The sequence below is a fragment of the Cervus elaphus genome, chromosome 9 (genome assembly GCF_910594005.1).
Source record: "Cervus elaphus chromosome 9, mCerEla1.1, whole genome shotgun sequence".
NCBI classification, from domain to species: domain Eukaryota; kingdom Metazoa; phylum Chordata; class Mammalia; order Artiodactyla; family Cervidae; genus Cervus; species Cervus elaphus.
This window is the reverse complement of record NC_057823.1, coordinates 64,094,421-64,117,508: the sequence shown is the minus strand read 5'-3', so window position 1 is coordinate 64,117,508 and position 23,088 is coordinate 64,094,421. Positions and strand designations below refer to the sequence as shown.

The 23,088-nt window shown below is 41.5% G+C and overlaps 1 protein-coding gene across 2 annotated transcripts in view; it reads left to right on the top strand.

The window, feature by feature from the left end:
• Positions 1-3,952, top strand: part of GLRA1 (glycine receptor alpha 1) — a 90,521-nt gene extending 86,569 nt beyond the window's left edge. The window contains exon 9 of one of the 2 annotated variants that reach the window (XM_043914028.1): positions 3,505-3,952. In XM_043914028.1, the coding sequence (XP_043769963.1) occupies positions 3,505-3,819 (315 nt within the window). In that variant the 3' untranslated portion in view covers positions 3,820-3,952. The remainder of the gene's footprint in view (positions 1-3,504) is intronic. The other variant, XM_043914029.1, reaches the window with a different exon arrangement.
• The last annotated feature ends 19,136 nt before the right edge of the window (positions 3,953-23,088 follow it).

Below are 23,088 nucleotides of genomic sequence, written 5' to 3'. Positions count from 1 at the left end.
AGATTTACCCCAAGGCAGAGGTCAAAAACTAGTAGCTAGGTCAGATTCACCATGCAAATATCTTTAAGTTCACCAGCAGTATCTTAAAAATCTGGAATGAAGTGCCAGCATTTCAAATCACACTTCCAGCTTCACTCAAAACATCACAGCCCCTGGTCCCTCTGGATTCACATCCCACATGGTACAGGCTCACTGCAAATGCCTTTAGGTGAGGAACACAGTCTGCCACCCCAGTTCACTTCATCACTATCTCTCCGGCCTGGCCCCTGGTTTGCATCTGAATAGTGTGACTTTGTGCCTACAGGCTCTGAACTTGGCATAGATGTCAGAAACAAGACGCAGAATCAGGCTCACCATAAAAAACAGCTTCTTTTGGAGTAAGGCCCTGTGGATGTGGCTTGTAGGCTGGCCGTATATTAGCTTGGGCTGCAGAAACCTCCCTTTAGCAGAAAGTTTGCAGAGGGGGTTTTATGCCCCAGATGGTGAGTGAAGAGGAACTAGCCACATGCCTGAGTTTCTCTGAGCCCATGATCTTGGCTGGGCTCCTCGACTCCCACCACCCTCCCATGTTACCTCATTTGCTGGGCAGAAACCATCTGGTCCTCGAATTCCCCAGCCAGCCTCATTAGTCAGATTATTAGGAAATCTCTGTGAGCCCGACTGGGCAGGCACACTACCAACCTCCCTGGCTTCGATCGGATTTCCCCTGTTCCAGTCCCGCGCAGCTCCAGATGCAGTTGGGCATTCGTTGCCTGCCATCTGCTGGCTCGAATAGGAATAGCAGGCTTTGTCCAGTTATTTCTAGGGAATTTCCTTTCTCCTGGATACAATGTAAAATTGATCACCTTCTAACCAGATGAGGCCTCCACACATCCATCCCCTCCCCTCTCATGTTTAACTGATGAAGAAGGCAGAAAATAATTTGCCCAAAGCAAAACAGAAAGTTAATTTTGAGTCTCCGCCTGAATAACTAGAGCCCAACGAAAAAACATTTTCAAGCACACCCTCCTCCCACCCGCCCCACTGTATTGCTACAGTGAGCAGATGTATATTGATAGATGAGATTGTCAAACCCAGCCCTGCTCCCAGGCACAGGGTCCAGTCACTTGGCCAGCTTCCCCCAGTCCTCTCCTCAGTGCTGGCACAAACCCTCTACTGTTGCCCTCCCCACAGAAAAATACTGGCTGAGACCCATTTGCCAGGTACTGGAGCCCACCTTCTTACCCTCACTCCTGCAATGAGGGTGTTGGACCAGATTCACTCATTCGTGAAAGATGTCTTGAGCATTCATATGTCAAATCCTCCAGGTGCTAGGAATGCAACGCCATTTTATTTATTTTTTTTTTAAGAAAACAAGATGTTTATTTATTGTATTTATCTGGAAAACAATACACTAAAGATAAACTTATCAGAAACAAGTCTAATGAACAGGCATTTTAAATGTTTAATATTGGACTAACACAATAATAAAACACCTGTGAAATTTTGAACATTGTTGTTGTTCTGGATACAAAAGGTCTAATTTAGTTTAAATAAGATCTGAAACACCTTTATGAAACTTATTTTGCTCAATGGGTATGATATTAAAGTTATGTATATATGGAAGTGAAGTGAAAGCTACTCAGCTGCTCTTTTTGACCCCATGAACTATAGCCCACCCGGCTCCTATATCCATGGGATTTCCCAAGCAAGAATAGAATACTGGAGTGGGTTGCTGTTTCCGTCTCCTACACCATTTTAATTTAAATTAATTTTTTAAAAAAGGAAGCTGGGACAGACTGGATAGGCAAGTAAACCATTTGGTCAGCAAACATTTGCAGAGTTTTGAGCTCCTTCTCAGGAAATACATTCCTATGTCTAGTGTTGAGGATGCAGTGAACATGATACACTTTGCCTTCGCCTTCATAGAGCTTACACTTTAATGAGAGAGACAGACATCAGTCAAGGAAAACAATGTGATGAGATTTTTAAAAGGAAAAGCAGGAAATCCTGATGTATGGATCACACATCAGGGACATTGAGCCTAACCTCAGGCTCAGGGAAGGTGTCTGAGTGGGAATTAGTTCGGGGAAAGAAGGGGCTGGAAGCAGGGGACGGGTTGGGAGAGACAGACTCAGCAGAGAGAACCACCTGCGCAGAGTGCAAGAGGAGTGTGGCACGTCCCCATAGATGGGAACACCGCAGGGCAGCGGGAGCACAGAAAGTCAAGCGGAGCAGACAGACGGGCCAACCAGGTCACCCAAGGCCTTGTCACCACGTAAAGCTTTTAATTATCCTCAAGTCAGTGGCAGCCTATTAAGAGAGCTCTAAGCAAAGGATGACAGATAAGATCCGTGTCATACAACCCAGAGGGGTGGCAGGGATGGCGGAGATGGGAGGCTGAAGGGAAACGAGGCTGGAGGTCACCACAAGCCCAGATGAAGGCCCAGGCTGGGGTGGCACAGGCAGAGCTGGACACACACCAGGGACCCAGACTGCCCTGCACAGGAACAAGCAGAAGACAGAGCAGCTGCCCGCAAAACGCTCAGTCTCAAGTCTGCAGAGTGAGCCGATAAAGCCCCCCAGAGCCACACACTGAGTCAGCGGCCACCTCAGAGCTCACGAGGAAGGACCACAAAGCCAGATGTGGTGAGAGCAGGCAAGAGTGTCTCCTCGATCCAGCTGAGGAGAGGGGGAAGTGAAGCGGGTCAGGCAGCAGGCACTTGGGTAGATAGCGCGCAGCTGGGAGGTGGGGACGCAGGAAGGACGGCAGAGAACGGGCAACAGGCAGGCGTGCAGAGCACAGGTAAGGGAGGCAGGGAGCCTGGAAAGGTAAGTTGGAACCAAATGATGAAGGGCTTGGAAAACTCCAGACGAAAATCTTTATAAAAGTCCAGAGCCTGTCTGAGGTCACACCTGCCAGGGATACGGGAACACGGAGGTGAGACAGCTGTGGTCCCTGGGCTTGCAGCCCTTGCTTGCTCCTGGTCCATTCACTCCCTTCCCAAACCCACACACACAGGCCTGGGGGATGGGGTGGGGGAGAGGGCAAGGAGGCAACAGAGGCAAAGCAGGGGATCTTTCCAAATTGTCCTCTGGGTTTCTAACAAAACGGCATTCAGAGTATCTTCTCAGCTACAACTTCTGATGATCGAAAAGCATCTTAAAGGAGTGGAGTGAATCTTATCCCCACTTAAAGGAAAAAAATGAAATTAAAAACCCTGAGAGTCACAGGAGGATGTCTTCTGAGGAAGTGACCTGCCCAAGGTCATACAGCCACAGGTGACTGAACCATGGTCATTGCGCTGGTCTCAGACTCCACACCACACACCTATCCCCTGGTTTGCATCTGTTTTGGCACTTGATGGCGCCCCTCTATAAGGCATAACTCCCCAGCCAGCCACAGAGCCTTCAGGGGCCTAGAGTGGTGCCGTCTGGGAGGCAGGGCAAGCCAGATGGGCATGGCCTGGCCCCCAGGGGAGTGCCTGCAGGGAGGGTGCCCAGCCCCTGTCTTATTTTAAGTAGAGCCCCATGTTGAATCTGTTCCAGGAGGATGAGGCTGGAGAGGGCCGCTTCAACTTCTCAGCCTATGGCATGGGCCCAGCCTGCCTTCAGGCCAAGGACGGCATCTCCGTCAAGGGCGCCAACAACAGCAACACGACCAACCCCCCTCCGGCACCATCTAAGTCCCCGGAGGAGATGCGAAAACTCTTCATCCAGCGGGCCAAGAAGATCGACAAGATCTCCCGCATCGGCTTCCCCATGGCCTTCCTCATCTTCAACATGTTCTACTGGATCATCTACAAGATCGTCCGCAGGGAGGACGTCCACAACCAGTGACGGGTCTGGGCTGGGGGTCGCTGGGAGTGGGCAGAGTGGGAAGGGCACAGGAATCTGAGGGCCAGAAGAGGAGGAGGGGAAGCGAGGTGGGGGGCACACACGCAGTGTGTGCCATCTCTCAAATGAGGCGATGAGGAGATGCATGGCACTATCTATTCAACCTCGGGTGGGGGTGGGAGGGGGAGGGAGGGGTTTTTCTAATATGGGAACTGAGGGGCGGGGAGGAAGGGGAGGGTTCGGGGTGGGGCAGAGAGGGGGAGTGACGAAAACCACTTTCAAAAATTTGAGTCCACGGGCTGTGCAGTTTTCCTGTTTGGAAGGAGAATACAGTCTGCCCCAGAGCAGCGGCGAAGCCATGTAATATATATGATATATATTCATGCTTAATATTAATGCAAAACCACAAGAACAAAGGACTTGTTTCTTAACCTATCAGCCTAGTAACTGCTTAAATTTTTAAAAGTCACAGAAGTGATGGACACTTTTTCCCAGAGTGGAAAACAGTCACAAATCAGCTTGCTCTGGTGTGTCCCACATCACACCCCTCCCAACGCCATGCCTGTCTTCAAACCGGCCCAGGTGGACTCATGCCGAAAAGCCATTCCGCATTCCACCTCTGCTTCAAGGGGGTCCGTGCGGCCCAGGCAAGGGTAGTAGAAATGGGGGAAGGTGGAGAGGAGAAGGGGAGTGACTAAAGAGATGGGACGATTCAGAGGCCCGAGGATGGAGAGTCACCTCCACGCCTCCAGTCTGGGGCCCTCTCTCTCAGCTGCCCCTCTCTCAGCACTCTCATTTCTGTGTTTCACCCACCCCACTTACCCTCCACCACCCAGAAATGGCCCCCATGGTTTTTCTCATCATATTGCTAATATGCAATCTTTTTTATGGTTAAAAAAAAAAAAGTAATAATCTCAAGAAATAATATGCAGATAGACTGAGTATAAACAGATGCACTTTTTCAGATGTCTATTTTTTTGGAGAGTGTCTTTGGAACTGCAAGCAGGGGTAGGTTTGGGAAGGTGGGGTTGCAGGATGAAACAGATGTATTATATTGTGGCTCTACGGAGTGGAGTTTTACGAGGTAAAAGGGCAGTAGTAAGGCTGCTGCCGCTTAGATATATGGATACGGGTGGAAAGAAACAGTGATGTTTATAAAGTCTGTCCGTTATATTCTGACATTTCATATATCACAAAGAACATGGGGAGCTTGGCGGGGGGGGAAGATTCCATTATATTTTTGTAAGTCTTTTTTTGGTTCCCTTTTTGGTGCTTCATTTAGCTTTAACATTTAGGAAAGTTAGACAAATTCTCTTTCCTTCTAACTCTGAAGTGCCAGAACTATCCCAAGATAGCTAGGGTACTCCAGGGGAAAGGAAGAGGGTCTAGGCAGTGGACCCCAGGGCGTGGGGGAGCCTGCTCCAGGACACGGATGTTGACAGGTAGGAGGTCTGCAAGGTGGGCCGTGGGATTAGAAGGGAGCTGTGTCGGGCAGCTGTCACACCACTGCACCGGGGACGACGGCACTATTATTTGTAGCATCCTCCCTGCTATGGCCTATAACCAGAATACTGGGATTACATTTCTTTCTTTGCACTTTTGTGGATCAGAGTGGTAGGCAGCTGACAATCAGTCTGGATTCACTTGTGTCTTTGGAGCATCCCTAACTTAGGGCAGGACAGAAGTGAGACACTGGGAACCTAACCCCACCCTAAAGCACCTTCCCCAGGGGAAATGTCTCCCATTTCCCATGGTGCAATAGCTAATTCCCACAGAGGCCCAAAGAAGTGGGTCAAGACAAGGACCCAGAAGTGATTCAAGTCAAGAAAATGCACTATGCAGCCAAAAAGGATTTGGCTTTGTGGCTTTAACGAAAAAGTTGTTTGCAACCAAGTTCCAAGGTCAATAAATCATTGCCTTCCTTTCTCTTGGCCTGTATAGAGCAGAAAACGAAGCTGTATTCTAGCCTTGGAGGGTGTGGGATGGATCCTGGAATCCTTTTTTCTAAGAAGTACTAAGGGATGAGAGCCAAGTGAGTAGGAGTCTCTCATGTAAGACCGCTCATTTCCCCACCACTAACAGGTGTCTGAAGGAGGAAAAGTTAAATAGAGGGATGTGAACAATTACTACCAATTCAAGACTAGAATATCAGACTTTGGACTGCTATTAGCACCTTTCATGAGCACTACATTCACTTTATTTAAAGGAGGAGGTGGGGAAAAATTTAATTCCCAAGTGGTACATGGGTCTCCGGAGAGGCTATCAGCCCCTTTCACTAGCACTTTATTCACTTTATTTAAGGGGAAATCATTTTTAAATTAAAAAAAAAAAGAACCCCTTCTCTCTACTTTACACATTATTAGACTAAATTCAACATGTCTGAAGTCTAGGTGAATCAGGCAACAAAGGCACCATGCCACTATCAGCAATGAAGACAGTACCAATTATTCTAAGACATTCTGTTTCTGCTCAAACAGCAAAATCACACTGGTCTCCTTACATGATGAGGTGTCCAGAATCTCTTTGAGACATAGAAATCACTGGGCCATCTGCCCAACCTCTGCTGGATCCTTGAACTTCTGACACAATAGTGAATTTGTGTGCCCACTGGGTGCTGCCAGGTCTAGCTGACAGTATCCACCAGACAATAGAATTATTTCAAACACAGAGGAGACAACAATTTTTTCGCAGGCCATTCTAAACATGGTATCCCTCACAGAAAATAAATGTGAGGTGATGCATGATAGCAATGAAAAGAAGAATGCAAATTTTAGTCTTGCCACTAAGATGCTTGGGTGACCTTGGGTAAATCACTAAGCTTTGGTTTCTTTAACTATACAATGGGGAGAGTGTCACAGGTGATTTCTAGCACTGACTGTTCTATGGGTTTGAACTGGTCTGTAGGAATTTCATGCATCAGAAAATTTAATATCATTTTGATTTCTGAACTCTCCAGGTGGCCATGAGCATACATATGCACACGTATGTAGACATACAATTCTTGTTGCCTTTCTTCTTTGGACAACTGGCAGATTTGTTTTTTCCTTTTGCTCTACTTTATCAAAGGTAAACAGTGGTGACGGAAAAGACAGCAATCATTATTATAATGTCAAAAATCCCATCATGAATTAGGAATGGAGCATGCTCAAGGAGAAGACATTATCATTAATGTATAATGTAGTAAGGATTTAGCAATTAATTATATGGATCTCATCTAATTATAGAAAATCAAAGTAGGTAATTTAGGCCTTTTTTTTTTAAGATGGCTCTAATAAACAGGGCAATATTTTCTTAATTTCTTTTCAATTTGCTCACAAAGGACATCATGCCCTGGCACTATGCATGCCAAGTGCTAATGTAGGGGGGAAACTGATTTACGTGTAACAAGTGGTTTACTGGTTTTCAAAGCCTTTACATGTATAGACCAGTATTGATGCATGGAGGAGGATCGATACTGGCATAGACCAGTGGGTGATTTCACCCGACTCCAAAACTGCATCTATTACTAGGAGCCAAATTTAGGAGATGTCAATTAAGCAGATAATACCAACAACTTCTCACCTATTTGTCTACAATAGATCTCATTGGTTTCAAGAGCAGTCAAAATAAATGGCTCAGTTCTGCCATCCTCTGGTCCTTTCAAGTATTCAAGAGTCCATTCTTGACAAATGCTATAGGGAGTGACCAAGGACAGACATAAATTGAAAGGAAAATGTGTGTATGAAAGAGATACCTTTAACTTAACTCTATTTTTATTTTGTCTTCAAAAACAAAAGGTAATTTGATCCAAATTACTTCTTTAATTAAAAAAAAAGGGATTCCTCTAGGAAGTTCACCAGTATATTTCATAGGCTATTTTTTCAAACTGGGGAGAAAATATATATGACAGAAGACAGTTCTCTTTAGAAGTATGCACTTTTATGAGCATCATTAAAAAGAGATGAGATGGTGTTTTGTGAGGCTTCATATTAGATTGCAGAATAGATCGGTGGCCCAGCTAAGCCAGTACCATCACTGGTAAGAGCCATGAAAATTAGATTTCTTAGTTGATTGTAACACTGAAATTGAAGGGAGCTGAGTTATCATCATGTCTGCAGTAACTGCCTCCTTAGGAGAAGCTGGCGAGCCGCGGGTACAATCTGTATCAGTTTTGGGACTGGGCTGGAGATCTGAAATGTGCAGATATCCCCCCCATCTGGCTGGAAGCCCAGCCCAGGACAATCAACACCACTCTGAAAGCTACCAGACTTATTCAATGAGCACCTTCTACACATTTAAAAGGCTGCCCTCCCCGCCAGCTCTGAAGAGCCAGGCAAGAACCAGATTTCCTCTGTGAGCTATGATCTCAGATTGACTGCGATGCTTGCTCTTTGAGGGGCTGGTAAGGTCTGTTGAGAAAGGATGAGTGGATCACTACCCCCTGATTAATAAAACCAACCAGACCAAAAATTCTAGAAGCAGGATATTCTTAAAATATAATTTTTCTTCTTCAACTAAGACCCTTCTCTCAGAAACCAATTCCTGAAATTTGGATGAAGAACCCTCCTATTTCCCTACAGCTCTAGGAACCAGAAGCTTATCCTGACCAGAGGAAGGAGTAAAAGACATACACTTTGTTTTGATTGAGCTGGGCTGCTCTTAGCTACTTGTAACACTATAAGGAAAAGCATATGTTGCAAAGGCTTTGGTCTCAGAGTATCATGAAATCCCAATGGACAGAAGGAACTTCTGTAGACAGGTTGAAATCCCTATAATAATTAGGAATTAAAAAAGAAAAAAAAAAAACAAATGCTGCCCTTCCCATCCTAGCCCATGGGGTAAGAGAATGAAAGCGATGACTACTTTCTGGCTCAGGATGTCCAGGAGGACAAGAGCAAGCTGCCAATATCTCTCCCATCTTCAAGGCATCTAGAATCTTGAGGGCCCAGACTAGACGATGCCTCTACCAAGTTATTATCCTGTTGCTTCCTTAAGGATTTCTTAGGCTGTAAACAGCAATGGCAGGAGATAAGTTTGCTCATATGTGGGTGCTATTTCATGCTGTTTTGATGGAGCCGTGTGGTTATTTAAAGCAATAATTAAGGTGCTTTATCATTCTTTGAAACAACGAAATGAGTTCCGAAGTAGAAATTATTGCCCAATAATTTTTAGGATCATTAAGGCTTCTTTAGCTAGGATCCAGACCATTACTTCTCCCTCTTCTCTCTCCATCCCACATCTGCCTCCTTCCACTGTCTCCCTCCACCTCCTCTGTTTCATCAGTTTGTTCACCTTGTTTTTGAAACCCAACTCTGCCAGAAGATGTGGATGTATTTCTGAGGGGGTGGGGAATGGAGTACTGGAGTGGGGACTAGAATGAACTAGTAGCTCCTCTCTCGTTTGCTTTAAGGCTGTGATTTCTATTCTTCCTCTAGCTCTTGCATTTTGAAAAATTCAATGCTCTGAAAAATGCTCATTGGAACACTGGGTCAAAAAGTCAGACTATAGAGAACGGCAAGCCAAAAATATACCCTTCAGAGAGCCCAATGACAAAAATTATATTCTATGTAAGGCTATTAACCAGCTATAGCGCAGAACCAGGTCACTAACCTGGGGGTTGAAAGACAGACTGGCGACAATACACTCCAAGCATGACGGGCCAACTGTCCTGCCTCCCACGTCCCTGCATTGCCTTGTTTCAGGCCTGCCGTTCTTCAGATTCAACTGTTCTCTCACACAACTCCAGAAACCAGTGTTCTATGTAAACACACCTGTCTCCTGAAGTGGACAGAGGTCAATGGGAAGTGGGTCCTCATTCTGGCACTACCTCAGGCTCACCAAGGAAATACAGGTAAGCTACTCCACCTTCCTCGGCCCAAACACCCCCTGTAAACAGAGGGCATTGAAGGAGACTTATCAAAGCCAAATTCTGGATACTTTGATGGGTTGACCACGAGGATACTGTGCCTTCTAAAAAGGTTCCGTTGTTTCCCCATTTCAGTGTCAGGCTTGGGACCCCACCCCAGCTCTTCAGTGGGCAGGTAGGGAGAAATTAAGAAAGAGGAGAGTCTTGGTCCTCAAGGAGATTACCATCTTAATTTTCTGGCCATGAAAGTCCTAGGTATTACACAGTATGGCTAAAACTAACTTCTCACCTGAGAATCCCATCCAACATCAGGACAACATTCTGCTCTCGTAGTTTAGCATGTATGTCCTATGAAGGCTGCACCCCACTTCCCAGGGAAGTTGTTTGAATTCTCTATGCCAGAGACTCTGGAAGAATCAAAGAGAAATGTGTCAGATTGAACTTGTGAAATACCCCTGGGGAAATAACTGCACTGACTCCAAGTTCCCCCTAGCTTGTCACCACACATCATTTAATCAGCAAGACTTAGAAATATTTTCCTCTGTCCCTCTCTCTCTAGCTGCAGTTTCAGCCAGAAAATAAAAGGGGAAGGTGGATGCTTCATACCATTGGGAAGGTTCATCTAAATTCATACCACTAGCTAGGTTATACTAATAAAGAGAAGAACTATCATAGCAAGTATGGTGCCGTAGAGCCAGCTGTCTGCAAATCTTCCCCTCCCCCAAACAAACCTCATCCTTGCAACCATGTTCCTGAAATCATTTCCAGGTTCCTGTAGCTCCAACAAACACTCCTTATAATCAGAAAACACTGCTCCTGCCTTTCCCACCAGGGATGTATTTATGCTTTATAGCAATAGAATCTCTTCAAAATGCTTACAGGATGACATGACAAATAATCTTCACTCCCTTCATCTGGCCCTGAAATTAATGGGAATATTGCAGACTGAACTTTTTTCTGGTTCCATATTTTTTAAAATTAATAGACTTTTAAAAAACTCACCATTTTAGATTTCACATAAGATAGTAAAACAGAAATGATAATGCTTCCATTAGGAAACCAACTGCTTCCTATCCCAGCTCCCCATCACCATATAGCCACTTCCTCCTTTGTCCCTAAATGATTCAAGCCAGGCATATTTTAAAAGACCTCTAGAATGGATAGATGTGTGATAAAACATATATAGTGAAATAGTAGTTTTATAGTCACTGTAAAGTTCTATCTTCCCCTCAGTTTCCCTGTCTCTAAAACAGGAGTATTGAATTAGTTGAGCATGAAGTTTTCCTAGTTGTAAAGCTTGTTGATTTTCTTTTAACACCACTTCTCCAGTTGTCTTTTAGTTGCAGAGAAAAAACAAGGACTTCCCAAGACTCTGTGATGGTCTTACTCTTCCTCTTCTCCTCTCAACTTTCCTCTCTAAACCCACTTGTGATTTTCCTAGTACAGTGGAAAAGGCACGAGCTCTGAGTTAGAAGGCTGACAAGCAAGTAGGTGAGTGATCTTGAGCAAGACCATCATCTGTCTGACTCTCAATTTCTTTCTGTATCTGGGGATAATACCCACATCACAGACCCACTGTCTCAATAAAATGACATAATGTTAACTCCACCCCCTTGTTGTAAGCTCTAGAGCATTTTCATCATCTCAGCCTCTCTGAAACTCCTTCTTTACTTCTTCCTGTTTGCCAGAAGAGGTCACCAAAAAGCTTTCTTTCACAACTGAGGCTGGTACCCAAAGGGCCAAACCAACCCACCCTCCAGAGCAGCTGATTCATGCTGGGAAATGTCATGCCTAGAGAAAATTCATGCCTAGCCCTAAGCATTCTCTCACTGGTGAATTACTCTGAGCTCACTTCAGAGGCTGTACACATCCCAAGAAACCTAAATTCTAGTACTGATTCCACTTAACAAGCACTGCATCCCTTTTTCCACAGACACCATTTGAGTACTACCTAAATATAATAGAAGCACCATATTTAGTAAACTCTGTGAATAGTGCTCAATCACATGTAGACTATTAAGAGATTGTGAATAAACACTGAATATGACAATAATACTGTTGAGCACCTACTGTATGTCAGTCTATAACTTAATTCCCACAATGGCCCTCATCCTATTTCTCCTTTTATAGATGAGGAAACTGAGGCTCAGAAACCTTATGTTACTATTACTAGCCAAAGTCCCAGCCTTGCCCAAGTTTGACATCATTATAGACAATGGGAAGCCAAGTTTTGAAACAGGCATGACATTTTTACCTCTTCCACTCATCTGTTTTTGACTTCAACAAATTATTTCACTGTGACCTTAGTCACCTGCTTGTAAAAACCTCTTATCTTCCCAAATTGTTAAGTATAAAGTCAAGTAATTGATGTGGTAGTTTACTTTGTCATTAAAAAACAATATATTTAAGAGACAATAGTTTAACTCAAAATGTTATCTTCTATCTTCTGATAACACACATGGTTCCTTTTGCCTAGGCACATTCCAAGATTATAAATTTAACTTCCTGTAACATTACATGCCAAGGCATACCATTTTGTATTAGACTGGAAATCAAGCATCATGTAAATCAAGAACCCAACCAAAATAATCCTTGGCCTCCCTCTTGGTAATAAACAATATAAACCAGCCCACTGTTAAAGACTGAGAGCCTACTAATCCAGTGTTTGGTATATGAAGGATTTGGAAGTGATATGGGGCCATTTTCTGGCTTTAGAACTGTGGAAGCGAGCAAAATCAGTTGACAGCAGGGCAGAGTGGGAATAAACAGCATTTGGAGGGCAATGAGAACACTTGTTTGTAGTCCTGTAGGAGAGGTCACTGTGACCTGGAATGGCTTGGATTTGGCTGGACTCATGGGTATAAGAACTAGACCTTTTCTGCAAGTCTTTCCTAGGTCCCTCTAAAATACTCAACCAAGAACCTACTACAAATAAGGCACAGGAACCAAAGACAATTACAGAACTTAATTTATGAAGTGAAATGTGATATGGACATGAATAACTAAGCCAAAAGATATGGTAACAGATGAGGCAGAGGAATCAGGAGAGGTCTCTTGGAGGATGGCTATCTGGGCTCAGACTCTTAACAAGATAACAGTTTACTTTTTTAAGCCACCTTTCAAAGTGTTAAACCCAAGACCACCACTTCCTTCAAGTAGCTGCGGAGGTAAAGAGGGAGCAACTCTTTATATGAACGTAACCCACCGCCACTCCCCAAAATTGTTAATAAGCTGCTACTTGTCTCCAAGCTACTACTTGCCTCCTTATGTTTCTGGCTAAACAATCACCTAGGTAACTTGATGTGTACAAACTAGCCAGACCAGTTCATAGGAGTAGGCTTCTTACATTTCTGAGGTCCCCTTTGGCCTCATCCATGACTCTACAGTTGCACCCACAAGTCTGGCCTGTGGCGTAACAGGACCATGAGCTATAAGCAGCAATGCCAGGCAAATCTTGGCTACTGCTCTGAGGGCTAGAGCCCTACTTCTGTGTAGCTGTCTGGATACTGGTGAGCAAAAATGGCACTCTGAATGGACCCTATCTAGTGACTACAAGTCAGGTTCAGCAGGTCGCCAGGCAACTGTTGAGTGCTTGCCTTTGGGTGATTTTTCAAAATATCTCAGCCTAGAGAAAGCAGTTTAGCCCTTCAAGGTTTGAGCTGGAAGCTCAAGGGGGAAGTTTCAAAAGAAAGTGTTATAGCCAGGACTAGCGTGTACATATTCTTTCCAGTTTTCCTATCAGCTTTGTTTTTAACCTCCCTACACCTGCCTGTCTTCATCTACTGGCTATTTATTCAGTCTACTGTTATCAAGGCAGTTTACTATGAAAGCAGGGTATCAGAATACAACAGAGCTTCTTTTCTTACAACATAGGAAGGGATAATAGAAGTACTGAAGTAATTACTAGTGTGGAATGCAGGAAATATGTGACAGAGAAAGGAGGGTACCATGGACTGTGCAGAAAATAAATCATGGAACGTTTCATAGCTGACAGGCCATTTGAGAAGTAGTAACCTTAAAAAACATGTGAGATTTTGACAGATGGGAGAATATTCCGGTAGAAGGAACATAAGTAAAAATACAGAGGTAAATAACAAGGGGCACAATATAAGGCACTGTGATTATCCATTTGGCTGAAGTCTAATGAATGGTAGGGCTGTTTGGAAAGACAGATTTGGAGTACATCAGGACTACCTTAAAAGTAGAAAAAACCAAAAGGGTATTCCCTCATGGTTTGTAAAGCAGTTCATTCTACCCCCTCGCCATTAGCTGATATTAATACTTCCAACCTAATTCAAACTTACCTGTACTTTCTTGCAGGAAACTCAACTTTATCTTAGCAGCAGATATAGTAAGTACCCACTAGAAACTCACATCATCAAGGACATCAATTCAAGTATTAAGCAGTTAGTTTGTGATAGGGAGGCACTAGAAAGAGGACAATAAAGGTACATTCAGCTCACTATTCTATAGTGATTCTAAGCAAGTTACTTTTAGAGTCTTATCATTTGTCAAATATCAAGCCAAGCCAATCTTGTACATGGGCAGGAATTTGGAGAGACTGTGCTTCTAATGTTGTTACATTTTGTTAATCTGAAATATTAAACAGAGATGACCCAGAAGACAAGTACAGTTTAGCAAACCCCCCCTTTTTTTTTTTCAGCTTTAACTAAAATAATTCTCCCAACCCAGAGAACATCTCTCCATTCAAAGCATGAAATTATGACTATAAAGTAAAAAGTGTATGGAGGGGGAAAAAGTCAAATATGAATAGAAAAAAAATGACAAAAGTAACTGGTTTTTAGTAAGTCATTGCCTATGGAAGTATGTAAAAAGGATAGTTTCTTTCCGAATGATTTACCTTTCTTCAGAAAGAATATTTTTGGGAAAGAGAAGGTTAGTATTACCTATCCTAGTAAATGACGGACTGTCCCAAGTCTTTTTTAGAAGTGGTGCTTACATATCAAATAATCACTTTGCTAAACTCAGTTTTTCCCACATTAGATATATTTCTACCTCATCTAAAGTTATACCATGCTCAACATGCCACTTAGCCAGACTATGTAAGAGATAGAAAAAAAAAAAAAATTGGACATTACCACAATGCATTTCAGCATTTTTTAAATTCAGACTATTTCATATTTTGATGGTTCAATCGTCCCATACTTGATCCATTATATTTTCAGCACTAACAACAGTTAAAATGAGATGAGTAAATTAAATCCCAAAGTGTGCATCTTTGCCACTTAGTATATTGGACACAGATAAAATACCTACCCAATGTGATTTTTGCACACATTAAACAGAAGAACAACGTTCTTAAAAAAAATTTTTTTTCAAAGCAAGTTAAATAGCCAAGTTCTACTTTCAAGACAAACATACCAACTGACTTCAGCAGCCTGAAAATAAGTTTGAAAAACAATGCAATACACATCTTCACTGTTGTAATTAGACTTGACATGTACAACATGAACCACAAAGTGTCTAAGACAAAACCCTTAATGCTTTTATGCCTGGAGGTAAGGTTGCCAAAGTTATCCCTGTCTCATTGTCTGGATCAGTCCAAACTCGGTTTATCTAGAATGATTCAAATCACTGCAAGCAATGTAAATAACTAGTGTCACTCTAGGTGAAGTGTACTTGGAAAGTACAGTGACTGCTCACTTTCTAAGTGTTCAGACATACTAAAGTGCTTCCAAACCACACATTATCTGGTCCTCTCCCAGGACAAGCCATTTCCAGAGACCTCATTCTCAAATTTGACTGACCCAGGGAACCTGGGATGAGACAAATTACCTTGCAACCAAAGCTGTGAATGCCCTGAGGCCCTACTTGGAAACTGGCCCATAGACAACTGGGGATGAACAGGACTATTTGATATCCAATTCATAGCTAAGTCAACATTAATGAAAAAGCAGTTAGACTGATCTACAACATTCCAAAATGAGTGATAACATTATCAAATAAATGCTCAGTCACTGTACCTTATTTACATAATTTATCTTAGACTTACTTTCTTTTTTCTTGGAGGGTTGGTGGGGGGACAAGATTCATTCACTGAGATGGGCCAATCTCAAGATTTCCCCTCAACCTTGCCAAAGTAAATGACTTCTGCATCATTGGAAGTCAGCTCCAAAGGACTTGCCCTTCAAGCTTTCCCCATTTAACTCATGTTTTTGCACAAAAGATCTGCCCTTTGTCTTAAAAGTTGCCTGACTTGATGTTTAGGCAGAAGAGCAAATCCCATGTATGATAATTCTGCAAGTAATTTTACATTTCCTTTTTTCTGAAAAGGTAACTGCCAACTTAAATGTGTGACACAGTGGAGATAAAAGTTGATTACTAAGGAAACTTCCCTGGGGGGTGTCCAGTGATCAAGACTCTGCTTCCATTGCAGGTGGCATGGGCTTGATCCCTGGTAGGGAACTGAGTTTCTGCATGCCTCATGGCACCGCCAACAATAAACAGTTATTAACTTTCAGTGACTCTAGGGGTTGTTACCTGAAACCTCACATCCTGGTCATTACACTTTATTCATAAAGTTCTCTTTTAACTCCAAAGAATAGAAAGGCACTGTGTAGTTCTTCAGGTTACAATGCCAATGCTGACTGTAGAGTCTGTTACAGGTAAGACAAATGCAAATTACACTTCTGACTGTAATTACAATACTTTTGGGGAGATGTAAAAATTATGCTGGATTGGGCAGTGTTAGCTAAGCTGCTAAGTGCTTCATCATCCATGATGGAAGAGGTTCAAAATAATTCATAGTTCCCTGTTACAGACTGCAAGTCTCAAGCCCACACAGCAGTAACTGACAACTAGCCAAAGTAGAAGACATTTGTCAGTAGCCTGGGGACATCTTAAACAATGAATGGGCCTGGAAAACTGGGTCAGGATTACTCACAAAGCTCCTCATCCTTTCCTGGAAGAAAATGTGATAGTATGTCTTTTATATGGAAATTTCTTTGTATATATGTATAAACTTGGTATGGCCTTAATGCTGCAGTTAAGGATTTGTTTGGCTACCACCTTAAGCAGCGTGTTAAGCAATCGCCTCCTTATTGTATATTTTTACTTCTCCCTGGACTCTTAACCTTGAACAACCAATTCCCCTTTGTCCCTTATTCAACCCTGTTTTCTGCATGAAGTCATAAATGTTATGGCAGTTATTTTTTGGCTTGTAAAAAAAAAAAATCTATTTCTGCAGTTTGAAGATGGAATGTAAACTTTCTGTGATACATGTATATATAAAAATATATTTATTGAACCATCCATATACACACATCCATGCTGATTCCAATGGAAAAAAATTAAAAGTTTTCTGAAATTTTCCCTGTGGTTAACTCAGTTATTACTACTTAACCAACTTGATATTAGAACTTTTGAAATCTCGCAATTACCCGAGAGAAACCTACGTATCGTCTAGAAAACATCATTTCACTTAAGACAAAGCTTTATACTGTTCGTTCAAGATATATTTATTGATAGGTGCTATGGGATACAAAGATGACTGAAACACAGATCCTGCCCATAAGGAGCTTACAGTCTAGTAGGGAAGACAGAACACATACATGGGATACATGGTCAGAGCTAGGTTTCAGTAAGATGAATCTAATATTGTGTAGAAAGTAGACTGGAAGTAAGAAGAGGTAAAGAAAGTTGAGAGGCCACTAAAAGGAAGTGAGGAGGAAGGATGTGAAAGACTGTTGAGGTAGAACTGACAGGAATTAGCTGCAGACAGCATGTAAGGAGTAAGGAAGCAGGAAGCAGGTGACTAAGGTGACTTTTGACTGGTAGCATGGGTGATGACAAACTGAGAACAGAGTAGGTTTATGGTAAGAAATGAAACTTGGCACATACAGCTCCTGTGCGTAAACACAAAACGCCCAGGATACTGGGCACAATCAGAAAGAAAAAGGTAACTGCCCAGACCAGGGATGGAAGTACTTCAAAATGACCAGTGACTTCTCCCTCTTCTGCCCACCCCTCAAAATTTCACACCAATCCCCTCCGACATGAAATGAGTGATGCCTGTAATTCACTGAATTATGCCCAATCCCTAGGCATGCCTCCCTCATAAGCATGAAAACAGGAATACATTATTCAGCTGAGTGAGTCATCATTTAAGGGTGCTTTCATGTACCTCCAGGAGGAATGGATTAATTCTCCAGTCCTTGTCCTCCAGGAGATTATGTTATGTTCTAAGTCTAGGTTGAAGGGGTAAGTTATAAGCTAAGAGAAAGGTATTAAATATGCTAGGATCACATTTTAAAATGAAGACTGGGATAGAATTTCCAATGGGAGGGACAAGGTGGAAGAAAAGTAGATGAAAATAAATTTGCTCCTTACTTCAAATTCTGGACAGACCAAACCCCACAGGGTAATGAATTAACCTCTCCTAACACATCTTAAGACAGCTTTTCTCTTAGGGAGAAAAAAAAGCTCTTGAATGAGGTCTTAAAAGGTTTTGATGGTGAGAGATTAGAGATGGCGGCGGGAGGGGTGGCAGGGAGAATGCAGATGCAAGTCTATCTTCAGGGAAGTGAAGGCCCTTGAAGCCACAGAATCAGCAACACCTAGCTTGTCGGCAAACCATAAACATCCTTCTGTGAAGAATAGGAAAAACCACTGGAAAGGCAGATTAGGACCCTGATTCAAACATGGTGCTGACAGGCACTGAACAGGGTATATTATATGCCTAAGACCAAATTGCTGCCCCTTAGGAGCTTACAGTTGTAACGATACAAGGTGGGGGAAAGCACCACAATTTACAGAATGCAAAATGCTGACAGATTTAGGAGAAAATTACAGCTGAGTTTCAGCTATTAACACATAAAACCCAATAGTTTTCTGACAGCTAGTAATAAACCCATCCCTGAGGGGAACACAAGTTAATGTCCTTATTGACAAAAGGCCCTGGTAGAACCGGGCATTAAAACAGTTGGAAGAAAACAGAAAATGTGGGTATGAAAACTGAGCTAATGGAGCAACTGGATAAGCATACACAATGTGGCTCCTTCCCTTTTCTCCCCACATCCTACCTTTTAACAGCTTTGGCTTACTAAAGCAAACATGGGCAGGACTGGCAATCCTGAATGTGCTGTACTAGTCATCTGAGTCACCTTTAGAAAATTGCAGGGATTACACAAATCACCTTAGTCCTTTCCAGCACTGATGTTCTAAGAAATCTAGGAGTCTCCTCTTGTTTCTTGTGATAACCATCAGTACTGGGGGCGGGCGGGACGACTTTACAGAAACAGTTTCTCACGTAAAATTATGATTTTCTTTTATAGAAACCATAAATTATTCATATTCCATCAGCTAAATTCCACCCCTATCCCACTCTTCTTGAAAACCAATGTAGCTACCTATACAAATTTATTTTTAACACAATGTATGTTCTACATAATCTACTTAAATTTGTACACTGAATCTTTAAAGAAAGGAAGTCTCTTCTTTCCTAACTCCTTATGTCTTCATTTAAAAGGGCCAAATCATTGTACATACACTCCTCATAAAAACATTTAAGAATCTAAACCAAGCCCAAAGTCAAACAGGTGACAACAAAACTTAGGGAGAGTACCAGTAACCAAAGTGGTTAATTACAGCAATAGTTAAAACTACATCCATATTAAATGATATAATCATCCCTCTAATTACTACCAAAACTACAGGTAAACTTCCTACAAGTGGGTTTCTGAAAAATAAATACTTGCGAAAAGTACTTCAACAGTGAATTTTTGGGTAAGCATCACTTACTTTAAAAAAAAAAAAAACACACACACAGACAAACTGAATGGATACAAGTCCCTTAGGAATCTGTGACATTGGACACATTTCAAAGTAATAACCATGCATAGATTTCTGTAACTGACCAGGTCACATAGTTTATGGAAGTAACAAGAGAACTGATTTCCAATACTATATTCTTCTCACTGGGGGCTACCAGGTTTGAGTGGAAACTCTTCAAGAGGAGAGACTTCGAAAGGCATGCAATCAAAAGACAACTTTGATTCTAAGCCAATGCATAAGCATGATCAAAAGAAACTGGTTAAGGGTTGTAGGCCACCTTTAATCAACCTTTCACTCATTCAGGCCATTATTAAAGACTGCTTCATGAAAGCATGAGCAAAGCAATCTAATTTCAGCATCATCCAGAGTTAGATACATATCCACTAAAAATAAGTTTTATCTCACATGTGCCAACATATCTTTAATTCAGTCTAGTAAGTTCACAAGCCCATCTATGGTCCCCAGAACCTTGGTAATACAGTAAACACAAATTCCAAAAGAAAGGTATTACTACCCTAAAACCAGAAGTCCTCGTTTAATACCTAGTACAATATGACAAGCAACTTTAACCTACAACCCCATCCCACATAAAATATTGCTAAGTTTCTAACACATTCTTTAAGGTTTCTAAAAGATTTGCAAAAGACTACCTCTAATCGTCCACTGCCAATCTGTGGTACATCAGGCACTTAGCTAGAACTCCATATTCAAATAAATGTTGAAGTTGCTTCTTTTACAAGATTCAAAATTGCTAAACTAAAAGTTCAACAATTATCTAATTTGTATACAGCTCCTACAGAGATTCTTTTAAGTAGCACAAAAATAAAGCTTTAATATAAAAATTATTTTTATAGATCAGTAGATTTGACAAATGCAAACACTTACCTAAAATAAGCCACAAGAGAAACAATGGTCTACAAATTTAAACTTCATAGAAAGAAATTTTCATATAGATTCTAACAAACGGTATCTATAAAGTGCCACGTTCTCCACTAAATCACTAACTCTATCAGGGTTTTCAAATAAAGGGATGATGAAAAGGATCAGAGGATGGCAGTTATAAGCATAAAACACAACTAAACTAGCCTGGATGATGCTATGATAAAAATATTGTCTCCCACACCCAGATTAAATTGTACTAAATGTATTATCAAACCAGATGAGAAAATAATCTAGTAATTCAATAGCACTGTTAAAATACAGTCTGTAAATCAAAAGAAGTCCTACAAAATTAATGTTTAACTACTTTACCCTCAAGGAAATAGAAAATGGTAATGCTAGTCTTGACCTGAATGTTTTGCACTCACTCAAGTCTCTACACTGTAGTTATTTCATGCCCTATTCCCTTAGCGGTATTCAAATGTAAATACAGGTAGGCACTATGGTTCTAGAAAAAAAGCATCAGTTTTGGAGGCCAATCTGCTCCTACTACATGGAGGCTGGTGATTTAATTTCTTCACCTACTACTTTGGTGGGGAGGTGGAGGGGGTGGGGTAGGTAATACCTAATCCACAGTGTATAGCTATGAAAAAAATTTAGTTGTCTAACCTAAAACTAAAGTGCAATTCAACTAACATGGTGGTAGTAACCTACTGATCCAAAACCAAAGAATTCTTCTTGCATTATCCATTCCACTACTTCCCAGCAATAACTCAAAATGTTGAGAACACAGGAAAACACAAAACCAACTTCAATATAAAAGCAAACAAAATTATTTTTGTTCAGTCAAAGATCTATTTATTTTCAACAGGTCTTAGAAGACTGAGATCTACTGAGCCAAACTAATGTAACTTAGCTAAAATGTTCATGTGTGAAGGGTTTTAATCTCAGGAGAAAAGAATTACATGTTGGGCCATTCTGACAGACAAAAAAATTGTTGACTATGATGAGGTGATGCTGCCTACAGAAAATCTTGCCCTCACCTATTTTATTCTCACTCACTGTGAAATACGTGAATAGATGTGTACCTAGGGTAACATGTTTATTACATCAGCAATAAATGTAATCAGTGATAGCTGGATACTTAAGAATGTTAACCATGGTGCTAAATCCTATTTATAAAGTCCAATGCAAGTCAACACACCATAATATCCCAATTATGGTAACTTGAAATTACTGAAGCAACCTTTTGTGAAATTATGCAGGAATTCCCTGCAATAAATTACAAGCAGCATATAGTATATTGCTACCTCTCCAAATTAAAACACACACACACACACACACACACACAATTGGTACAAATTGGGATTAGTTACTTACAGTAGTTGTTACTATAATTCCTGAGAGAGATTTCTAGTTGTTATTTTTCTGAGACTCTATTTCACAGGAATGAGTCTTCACTCCAGTTGTCCTATTCCACCATCCTACCCACCATGAATTACAGGAGTAAGGACTCCCTGTGTTCTCAGCGGGGCTGCTTCATTTTCCAAGAGCATTTTGGCATCACTGGCTCCCAATTCACCAAACACCAGATGCAGGGTATGCATCTCCTTCCACCCACCTCCCCCGCAAAAAACCCCACAAATTTCTGCATGTCCTCTAGGATATAACAATAGCCCCAAGTTGAGAAACACTGTATTTTGTTAGTGCCCTTAAAGCTCCGTTCTGAGGAGGAAAAACATTTAGAAATGTATGGTTTAGTATTCACTTATGAAAAATGATTCCTAGGTTACCTATATTTTATCACCTAATAGTTACCACAACTGAATTTTTTTCCTCAAAAATAACTCAGGCTAAATTTTCTTCTTTCTACTATAAGCTTAATATAAGCTACAAAAGTACAAGCTGAATTTCTTCTAATTCTGGGCCAAATGAAGTGGTTACCAACTAGTTGTTTAAACTGACCCAAAAACCAGCCACGGATTCAGTTATGTAAGTTTTTTTATGTTGTTATATACGTTTATGAAGGAGATGTTGCCAATTGTCAAATATTTGAGGTACTAAGGACCAACTAATAACATCAAAAACGTAATTTAAGATTACACCCTTCAGTAAACCTAGTTTCCCAGTAACAGCAAAACATTCTTATTCCTACTAATATACTAGCCTCAAACGATAGTCTTAAAAATAAACACTGTTAGAAAAATAAGTTAAAGTTGACAACCTCATTGCCCTTCAATTGGTAGTGACAAGTTATCACACAAAGGCTTGCTACACAAATGTGTAAACAAAACCTTCACCCATCTCACACACAGCACTCAACACATACTATGCAAAACGAGTATTAGTCTATATTGCCAGATCTTCCAGAAACGTTTTAATAAAAATTGGCCATTTCCAAGAATACCCACTGCATGCCCACCAGTAAAAGGGAACCATAACAAAACAGAAAATTTACCATATGGCTATGATTTAAAAAAAAAAAAAAAACTAGCACACACTCAAGCACACCATCAAAGTCCAATATTAATGTCACATTCTTTCTTATGGGCTATGATTAGGATTCTGAATAGACACTGAAATAAAACTTAATACAAATGCTGAACTATTCAGGTCAAAGGACTCTACAGAAGCATCTGTACTCAAAGGCATTCCAGTTTGAGACTCAATTTCAGGATAAGGCATAACAAATGAACACAAGACATACAGGGTAAAAAAGGAAGTCATAATTCCCAACATATTCTGAACCTGACAGA